This window comes from Lolium rigidum, chromosome 7, assembly GCF_022539505.1.
Source record: "Lolium rigidum isolate FL_2022 chromosome 7, APGP_CSIRO_Lrig_0.1, whole genome shotgun sequence".
NCBI lineage: Eukaryota > Viridiplantae > Streptophyta > Magnoliopsida > Poales > Poaceae > Lolium > Lolium rigidum.
The window spans coordinates 125,183,373-125,194,032 of record NC_061514.1 but is presented as its reverse complement, the minus strand read 5'-3'; the positions used below and the strand labels follow the sequence as shown (position 1 = coordinate 125,194,032).

General features: G+C 45.3%; 1 protein-coding gene across 1 annotated transcript; it reads left to right on the top strand.

Moving 5' to 3' along the window:
* Positions 1 to 7,470: 7,470 nt before the first annotated feature.
* LOC124670490 (probable fucosyltransferase 7) lies at positions 7,471 to 10,038 on the top strand. The gene is made up of 3 exons (XM_047206985.1): positions 7,471 to 7,618; positions 7,720 to 8,341; positions 9,123 to 10,038. Exons 1-3 carry the CDS (start codon positions 7,471 to 7,473, stop codon positions 10,036 to 10,038), a joined length of 1,686 nt encoding a protein of 561 aa, XP_047062941.1.
* The last annotated feature ends 622 nt before the right edge of the window (positions 10,039 to 10,660 follow it).

The window sequence follows — 10,660 nt, the reverse complement described above, 5'->3', positions numbered from 1 at the left end:
CCATGGTCCCAGCCCGGTCAGCGGAGCATAGCACCCAGCCACCAGGCACCACTACCATGCGCCGGTGATGCCAAGCCGGAGAGGGGAGCGGAGGGAGGAGGGCCGTCACAGCGTCCCATCGACAGAGTCCATCCCCCACCCACCGCACACGGCCTCCTTCCTCCCTGCAGCTGCACGTGGGGGGGGGGGGGGGCGAGAGTAGTTCCCCGCCGCCCCCATCACCGGCGCCACACAGACTTGCCGACGGACGCCTCCAGGGGCGATGAGAAGGGGAGGGATGATTGGGAGAGGTGGCGGCAGCGTGATCTAGGGTTCTCTCCCACAGTCGCCTAGAGGGCCGACGCGAGGGAGAGAGGAGGGGAGGGGCGTCGCGCCTGTATTTATGTACTAAGCATTTGCCATGTGAAATGCTACCACCATGTGGGTTCAGCACATGTAAGCTGGTAGTTCATCAATCTGCATTTCCCTACATGCCTTGTGACTGACACCTCACTCTTCCCACTTCCATCTTTTCTTAGGACATCTCCTCCAAACAGGGCGATGCCACTGAAAGTGGTCGCGCGCGTCGTTTGCGTCGTCTCGCGGACATGAAAATCGTTATTTTTTATTACGGGTCCGTTTTACGTCTGGAGTGCTCACAGTGGGCCGACGCATAAATATTTTTACCTATTTTTTCCTTTTTATTTAACCATGGATAGAAACAAACACAAACTACTACATAGTTTGGAACATGGTTTTAAAATTATAAAATAAGAAAACCTAACTAGTGTTGGACTCGTAGATTTTGTTCTTTCGTTGCCAAGAAAGAACGCTCCCAAATACCTAGTCGCCTAAACTAGAAAATTCAGCTGGATTTTATATATCTATATTCTAGATGTGCTGGAAAAACATCCTAAAACAATGACCAGCTAGGTTTTTTTCCTTACGGTTTTGAGCTTCTTGAGGCTTTACAACACGGCCACTTTGCCGAGTGTCGGCACAACCGTAATACGCAGGATTTGCACAACCGTCGCTTGGACGCTGTCGGCACTATTGCCCTGGGAGCGCAGCTGGAAACCATGCCCGCCGCTGTCGGCTGTGCATCAAGCGGGTGAGATCTAGGGAGCATTTGGTGGTAGTGTTTTTTTATTTACAACCAATACCATGTATTCATAGTAGCAACTATAGTAGTATAACATATACTTACATGGTAATACATGAGCTGGTGCTGTTTGATTTCATTTTGTATAACAATTGTTTTAGTTGCTCACCACGTATACCACATGGTGGTGTTTGATTTGGTCGGCTCGCGCTAGCTTAGGGTGGAATTATGATTGTCACTTTACCCCGCGTTATTCATTCCGTCCATGAGGGCACACACTGAACAAGGTCAACATAGCGTAGGCCATGAAGTAACGCCAAACCAAAAAGAAACAACATGCATATATGTAAACATTACATTTTTACTAATTCTCAATCAAGAGTGATAATTAAGTTAGAGCGCATTCAACTGTACAACCGTTAAATTTAAATCATGTTTCGTTTGCCCTGTGGGTTGTAGATATGTTGTAAGTGAGATTTTTTTAGTTGCATATGAGTTGCACGGGAGTTGTAACTGGGAAAATAATTCTCCCTTGCACATTCGTTGCATTTGAGTTGCAACTGAGATTTTTAGTTACATGTGAGTTACAATTTAGATTCTTCTAGTTATACATGAGTTGCACGTGAGTTAGAACTCTTTTTTCCTTGCTATACATGGGTTTGCACGTACGCCGGTTGCAACTGAAGCTAATTAGCAACCCAACCTAGAATTGCCACTTAGTAAAAAAAGTTGGTAATTTTCAGAAGTTATCATCCGCTGTCCACTTGAAGATCTGATAGCCACCGCCGCTCCGCGGGAGAAGATTTCGAACCATGCGCTCTTTATAATTTTTCAAGATTACGAGAGTGGTGTTTTGCCACATGGGAGCATATGCCCTGTCTATTTTAAAATGCATGACATATATATTTTGAAATTTTAAAAATTAAAAAGAAAAATGCACACGTACATCTTCATATGCTAGTTTCATGAAAAATCGACTTATCGTGTGACATGTGAAAAAAGACAAAATTCAATGTAAAATTGAGGTTTTTCGGAAGATAAATTTTCTATTTTTGTACGTAGACCACACAAAATATTGGTTCCTCACGAAACTTGACGAACACACATATATTGTGAAGACTAGTTGAATGCCCGTGCGTTGCTACGGAACCTCAAGTTTGTTACATATCTCACATGTAAATATTATGTACATGAATACTCCTAATGATGTGGAGGATATGCAGACAAAGGCACATTTGAAGTCGTCATTTTCAACGACGATACCTTACACGAGAGTTTGCAGTTTGGTTTACTCAAACCACATCTCCCTCCCTACTTGCCTCTTGCAGTTTGGGTTACCCAAACCACATCTCCCTTATCAAGATCATATCCAAACTCTTGTGTACAACTTCAAGTAATAATTTTCATAGAAAACACTTCTAAAATGTCGCCTAGATCATATCGCTCACTTGTGCTAGCCATATGTCAAGCTAACCAACTGAATAGTCAAACCTTCTCTTGCTCTCATATATACCTAGAAATATGGCTAACATATTTTGCCGTCTATAGTCGTTATCTTAGTTTTGAGAAGTACATCGGTCTTAGGATAGATAGCAGGTTTGTGAGTAAGCAGAACACAACCTACAAAAGTATTATGGTTGACAGTGATGGAGCTTAACATGGCATTATTGGATGAGATATGTTCCATGTCTAGGATGCACAAAATAAATATGTTCTATAACAAAACAATAATGACATGGAATTCATTATACAGATGGTGCCAACATTCACAAACAAAATTGATCATGCTTTTTTGCACATTCTCCCTTTCTAATAACAACCACCCTTCTCGCTTATTTCTCATTTCTGCTAGCTCCCCACTACAGGCTTTTTTTTTGCGTACAATCAGAACCTATTTATTGAAAAAATAGTTAACCAGCCAATGCATTGTATTTCTAGAGGATTTTGACAAGCCAGACACCTTGATGTATCAAATTAAGTTTAATTCAGACAGTTACAACAGTTCGGAAAGAGAATTGAACTCCTTCAGTCGGTCCATATATGATTTTTCTACCGTCACTTTGCCCTCTTCAGCTCCTGCTTGACTAAGACCTGCAATTATTAGTTTATTGCCACTGTGGCTATGACATTATCGTACAATTGTTAAAAGCATTACTAATTAAGTTAAATGTGTGAGCCATAGATGGATACATTGTTGTTGAAGAGAATTTCAGCGAAGGATAAATGTAAAAAAGAGAACCGAAGTGCATAATGCAGGCTTGCTGCAAAAAAGTTCACTGAAGACGAATATGTAAAAGAAGAAACAAAGCGCATATCATGCTAAGTTTTTTTTTTGTATACACTTAATCCTATATATCCGATCAACCTGCACTAAAGATCATGTTTTTCCAAGACCCTTTTAACTAAGAGACGTGCACCTGAACAGTACTGCACCAGAAAGCTACAAGGAAAGCAAAATTTTGCCACTTGTAAAATAAAGGCTAGAATCCTAAATGATTGATCAGAAATTCCAATAGTGACTTTGCATAATTTTCTGATAATAACATCCAAATTAGGTCTGGTTAATTAAAACTGACCATCACCGTGGGACTCCAACTGGCCTAAAATGTAATTCAAAATTTACATGGTTTAAATAATACCCTCTTTCTCAAACTCAAGCACAAATGGGGTAGTACATTTTTGTGTATTGTCAAGCACCTTCACTCACTAAATCCTCTAGGTCTTCGTGTGTAACTGAGAGAGACATGGGATGTCCATTAAAACATCTTTTTCATGCTATGTAATCAGCTTCTCTAGGCTTGTAAATTTTCCCTAACATTTTCAATGAAATGAGCTGCAACCCTTTTGCGTTTTCTCGAAGAAAAAAAGCACCTTCACTCACTAATAAATTGCAACATATTTGGAAATACTTTCTGATAATTTTAGTACAAGGGAATATTTTCTAGCTTTATAAAATTTACAGTATAAGAAAATTTTCAGTACCATGACTGAAGATAATAAATTTACAGTACAAGGCAGCATAACTAAGTTTCAAGGGACACAAAGTTAAGGCAGTATAGATGTTTCAGCACATTTGGATAGAAAATAACAATGTACATGACAAAGTTTTGCACCTGAATATCAGTTTGTCTTCCTAGAGTTACACCAGTAAGCAAAAAAAAAAAAATTGCAAATCATTGTGCCATTGATGAAGTTACATGGGTATTTATTTTGGGGAACTCAACCAGAACCTACAAAAGTGGTCAAAGCAATCAAATGAGTAATCTTTTCAAGTGCAGGAAGCCAAGATTGCAGCTCACCTTTTTTATATTAAAATAGTGTTTTCCCCAAAAAAATGAGAAAGAAGAAGAAATATAGCACATTATAAAACAATAAATTCTACTACAATGAAAATAAGTATACTCGCATCAGCACTTTTACCTATGAACTATTGTTTATAAACGGCATGCTCGTGCTTGTTACAAGTCGACATAGAAAATATTCTGCTAGCCATACGTTTAGGAAGTACAAGAAACAATGAGAAACTTACAATACAATCAACTTTCTGTGTCCGGTGAGGCGACATCTTCAAATCTGATGGGCATGTGCGGCTAGGCTCTATGACAAACTCCTTAATCAAAAGAAAACTATGCTGGTTTTATCCATGGCAACCATCAAACACATTGTGGTTAGGAATTATGAGTTGAGTGAAGCTTACTGTACATGCTTATTGCCATAACTTTTCCTTTCTAGTCTAGCTCCATCCTCCTTGTTCTGTTTGCTCCCTTGAGCTTCTCCTTCCTATGAAAGTTCAGCAACAAGGTAAATCTTGGTGCAAGAAAACTGAGTATCTTAAAAACAAAATAAGTATAAAAAAATCAAATTTCAGTACAAGGGAATATTATAAATTTCAGTACAAGGGAATAAGTACAAAATAATAGGAAAACTAAGCATCTTGAATCAAATTTCAGTACAAGGGAATATTTTTAATTTACAGTATAAGAAAAAAAATCAGCAGCATTACTAACGATGATAAATTTACAGTACAAGGCACCATACTAAGTTTCAAGGGACACAAATATAAGGAAGTATAGAATGATGTTAAATATTTTTATATAAGATGTATAGATATTTCGGAAGGTACTCCCATAAACTGAAACAAATTAGCCTGCAAGGAATAAAAAAAAATAATGAGTAAAAAACCATGGACCCAGGGGTAGAAAATCATCTAATATTCAGAAGAAAACACCAAGAACGGCAAATATTAGCACAAACCAATTAAAGAGGCCCTAGTGTTTCTCTCCTTACACCCTAGTCCGGCTGAAGTTTTTAGTTAGCCTAACATGTTTAGCATCAATTGCATAACCACAAAATAAATGAATGATCGCTCGGAAGAACCCCTCAGGGGCTTGGATACTGCTGCGCGAATAAGTATTGGCAGTATGTTGGGGCTCCGGTGACAACAATCAAGGGCATCCGGCCGTCGGCGTAGACTGCGGACACAGTGACAGCAGGACATCGAAAAGAAGATCAGAACCCAGGGGCCACCGTCGTGCTCACCCCTGGTTCCTCCGGAACAATGGAAATTCTTCAAGAAATTTAGTGCAGATTAATTCATGGCGTAAAGGTATACTTGTGGTATAAAATAGAATGATCTAAAAACAAAAACAATAATCTTGCCTGCTAGACTTCCTATGCATAACCCTGTATAATCAAGAATCTATCTGTTTGCATATACGGAACAAATAGCCTCCAATTGGTAACTGCCAAAATTGTTATAAAATCCAATCTTCTAAGAACAAAACTAATACAAGTTACTCCTTCATCCGGTTGCATCTCTTTCCATGATCCATAGTCTGTCCCGAAAAAAACTATGTAAAAAAATGCGAGAGTTCACCGGGAGCTTTACCCAAACACTTGAATTTACGATCCAACTCTTGTAGTAGCGCAGGGAAGGGTAGGGGCGGGAGCAGCACGAACGAGGTGTTGATGTCCCAACAGCCCAGCAGGCATCACCGCATCACCTCTAATAAACGCCAGGAACCTTGATGAGTGGAGCACAACGAGCAGATCAAGCCGATCCATCTGATTCCAATCCATGGAAACTAAAACCACAGCAACGTGTTAGAATCCGAGGGGTGAGGCGGATAATACAGCTCACTTGGGAGTTGGTGATGACGCATCAGCGAGGGCCCTCACTCACCCCTTTGCGTGGGCGGGCAACGTAGAGAAAGAAGTTGACAGTGGCGGGGCAGAGGAAATAATTGTGGCGATGCCAGCGGCGGCGCACGTCCGCCCTAGGAGGCCACTCGATGGCGAGGTCTTGAAGGCCTCCGTCTCCTCCTTCAACGGCGATAGTTTCTTCAATGGCGGTGGCAGATTGAAGGTGTGCACGTGCGGTGCGAGGTGTTGCTAATGGGGCGGTATATCAAAGGTGTGTGCGCAGAATAGAGCGGAGATAGTAGAGCGGAAAAGGAAAGTATTAAATTATTTGATTTGTTTTGATCTATTAACAATTAGCGGAAAAGGCAAGAAAATAACGAAACAGGAAAGCAATAATTTGTTTTGATGGGGCCATTAGCGAGCGGGGGAAAGAGGTGCTCTGACAAAACCCATCCGACGGCGAACGTTGAGAGAGGTGATTGGATGGCCAGGATCTTTTCAACGACGACCACCAAAGTGCGTTGAGTGTCAAACGACCAACTCTCATTTAATAGTAAAGAATATACAAGTAGAATTTTTTGTTAAAATTTTTCGATATTTTATTTTTATTTTTTGGTGGAGGAACCATATGCACCCGGGAGCTGAATTAAATTTCCACAAGATTATTGATTCTTAGGACACCTCTAGAATTGCATGCATTCTTAGGTTGCACGTCTATAACGGGCCTTTGGTACGGTATAGGGAAAGTTTTGAACTTATGATTGTATCCAGCTCTTGTTGATGGCTTCGTTAATTTAAGGTCGAGCTTATTTCGAGCCTTCCATCTAATTTTTTTTTCCCGAGTACGCGCAGGAGATCTGCGTGTTTTGTATTAAACTCGAAGAAAAAAGAACATCGTCGGTATAGATTGTTGCGCCAGGCAACCACAGACGGAGCCGACCACACCACCCACCGAAAACAACGACTACTCCTCGCCCTCGGGTCTACCTAAACCACGACTAGAAGTCCAAAGTTGCCACTCATCGCTGATCTCCTGCGCGTGGTTCAGGTCCGGTGGTTTCATTCCACAGAAACTTTTGGTTGACGAAGGTGCAACCGTGCAAGCCGTCGCAACTCGCGCTTTTTAGGCCTTTTGGTGGTTTTAATTAACCAGTTGACTACCACAAGTCCACAATGCGAAAACAGATTGGATCGATCACCATATCGCGCTTGTGTGCACCAGCTTCGTCGTGCTAGTGATACTCAAGATGGAGGACGGCAAGACCTCCGATCAGGGGCACTCGTCCGGCGTCGTGCGGCCGATGGTGCTAATAGTGATCACGTTAAGCCTGATGGCCGTGCTGCTCATGTCTACGTGGGTCTCGCCGGCCGGAGTCCGGCTATTCTTAAGCGCTGGTACGTACATGCATGCATGTTGAATTGTTGATCTTGCAGTAACTCAGTAATCGGTATACCAAAAAGTAACCAGACGATCGACATGCTTGAACTGTACGTAGTGTCCGACGAAGGCCTAGGCCGAGCCGGCTCCTCGGCGACGGTACCGGACACTCGCGACCGGCTGCTCGGCGGTCTCCTCTCGCCGGACTTCGACGACGACTCCTGCCTCAGCCGCTACCGCGCATCGCTCTACCGCCGGCCGTCACTCCACGTCCTGTCCCCGCACCTCGTCTCGCGCCTCCGACGCTACGAGTCCCTCCACCGCCGCTGCGGGCCCGGCACCTCGGCCTACTCGCGCGCCGTCGCCCGCCTGCGTGACTCCATGGACGAGCATGCGCCGGCGCCCGGGCCGGCGTCCTCGAACAGTACCTCCGAGGCCGACCCGGCGGCCGAGTGCAGCTACATCGTGTGGACACCCCAAGCGGGCCTCGGCAACCGCATCATCTCCACCGCCGCCGCCTTCCTCTACGCGCTGCTCACCGACCGCGTCCTCCTCGTCCAACACCCCGGCCACGACCTCGACGACATCTTCTGCGAGCCGTTCCCCGGCTCAAGCACCTGGGTGCTCCCAGAGAAAGACTTCCCCATCCGGAGCATGGAGCGCTTCAACACCCGCACCCCGGAGAGCCTCGGAAACGCGCTGCGCCGTGGCGAGGGGTCCAGGGACCCGCCGGCGCCGTGGATGTACCAAAGTTTCGAATTTCGCCCGAAAAAACATAATTTCGTCCGAAATTCGCCCATTTCGTTCAGGCCCGGTAGTTTTGCTTGCCGGACAAATAATTTCGGCCTTATTTGAAATCTTGGGCCGACCCAGTCTCCGGCCCAAGCCAGTGTTGCTATTCCGTGACTTAAAGGGTCAAAACAGACCCCCCAAACCCTAAATTACACGAAAATTCCCCAAACTCTCCTCTGCCCCGCTGCCTCCTCCTGGAGCCGTGGTCCGTGCAGCCCATCCTCTCTCCGGCTACGGCCTCATGGTGCTGGACATGCCTGCGCGGCAGCTCGGTGCAAATCGAGGAGTGCCCGGAAGCCCCTGGAGCGGTCATTGGCCAAAGGGCGTTCGTGCGCGCCCGTCCCTGCGGCCATGGCCCTGCGCACGCTCGTCCTGCAAACGCGTGTGAGATTCCACCTAGTAGAACTATTCCAGTGAGTATTTGTGAGTCAACGAGCTAATTCGAATTGCTGATTGGTGTCCTTTTGTTGTAACTCGAGCGATTCGTGAGTGTATAAGCAAGCAACGGATTAGTTCAGTTTTACTCAGATTAGTTCTATTGTTACAGGATTTCAATTTGTTTGTACAATTTCGTTTGTTTTTCGTTCATTTTTCGCGCAGTTTTCGTTCAGAAATTCAAAATTTGGATTGTGCTTTTCGTCTGAGAGTTTCAGAAAATTTTCCGAAAAGACGAAATTCGCCCATTTCGTCCAGGGGAGGTAAAATTTGCAAAACGAAATCCAAAACCTTGATGTACCTGCATCTACAGAACAACTACCAGCCCAACGACCGGCGCTTCTTCTGCGACGACGGGCAGGACGCGGTGCGTGGCGTGCGCTGGCTGGTGCTCCGCTCCGACAACTACTTCGTGCCGGGCCTCTTCCTGGTCCCGCGGTACGAGCGCGAGCTGGACCGCCTGTTCCCGCGCCGCGACGCCGTGTTCCACCACCTCGGGCGCTACCTGTTCCACCCGAGCAACACGGTGTGGGCCATGGTGGCGCGGTACCACACCTCGTACCTCGCCCCGGCGGAGGAGCGGGTGGGCCTCCAGGTGCGCGACTTCAAGTTCACTCCCATCTCCGCCGACGAACGCTACAGCCAGATCATCTGGTGCGCGTACGGCCAGGGCATCCTCCCCTCCGTCGACAACAACGCAACCTCTGCCGCCGCCGGTGCCCCTGATCACCACCAGGAGCCGACGACGGCGACGAAGCGCAAGGCCGTGCTCGTCGTGTCGCTGCGCGGGGACTACTACGAGAAGCTCAGCAGCATGTACTACGAGCACGGCGCGGCGGGAGGCGGGGCGGTGAGCGTGTTCCAGCCGACGCACCTGGGCGCGCAGCACTCGGAGGAGCGGCACCACAACCAGAAGGCCTTCGCGGAGATGGTGCTGCTCAGCTTCTCGGACGTGGTGATCACGTCCGCCGCCTCCACGTTCGGGTACGTCAGCCAGGGGCTCGCCGGGCTGAGGCCCTGGGTGCTCATGACCCCCGTCGACGGGAAGGGACCCGAGCCACCGTGCCGTCTCGCCCCAACGATCGAGCCCTGCTTCCACAACGCGCCGCACTACGACTGCAAAACCAGGGCGCGCGCTGACAGTGGCAACCTGGTCCGGCACGTCCGCCATTGCGAGGATTACCCCAATGGCGTTCAGTTGGTGGACTAACTTAATTAGCTTGGGCTTTAATTTTGGCAATCGTGGCTGTTCGTCTCGGTCGGGGGCTATGGAAATTATTTTGATAAACCTTCTTCTTCTCATAAACGGTTTTGCTAACCCTCGAACAATGAGTCTTTTTAAAATTGAGATCTCAGCAAGAATTTACATATATTTTTCTGAAAAAACTTACCCCCTCCATTTTAGATAAAGTTGAGTCAATCAGTACTTTTAAGCATACTCCACTTCTTAGGTAGTCAACGCCTAGAACCGTCGATCCAAGATTGATATCCCAGCAAGAATTTACACTTTTTAAACAAATAATACAATTTCCGTAAAAAAAGATTGCCGTGAACAAATTTGTAAAATGAACTAATACTTTGTAAATTCAGAGTCAACTAAGAGTCTAAGTCTTAGGCACTCCCTTATAAACTTCTATTTGAGAAGTTATTGGTAGGACATTTAGGAATAACAACTTACATAAACTAATTCATTACCATCTTTCCAAATATCAAAATCCTTTCTTCGGAGCGAAGGAAACACACTATTCTCACTACACATTTATATATCCATTGTATTGTTTTAAAATATGCAATGCTGGGTGTTTAGTAATAAATTTTTGTTATGTATATAG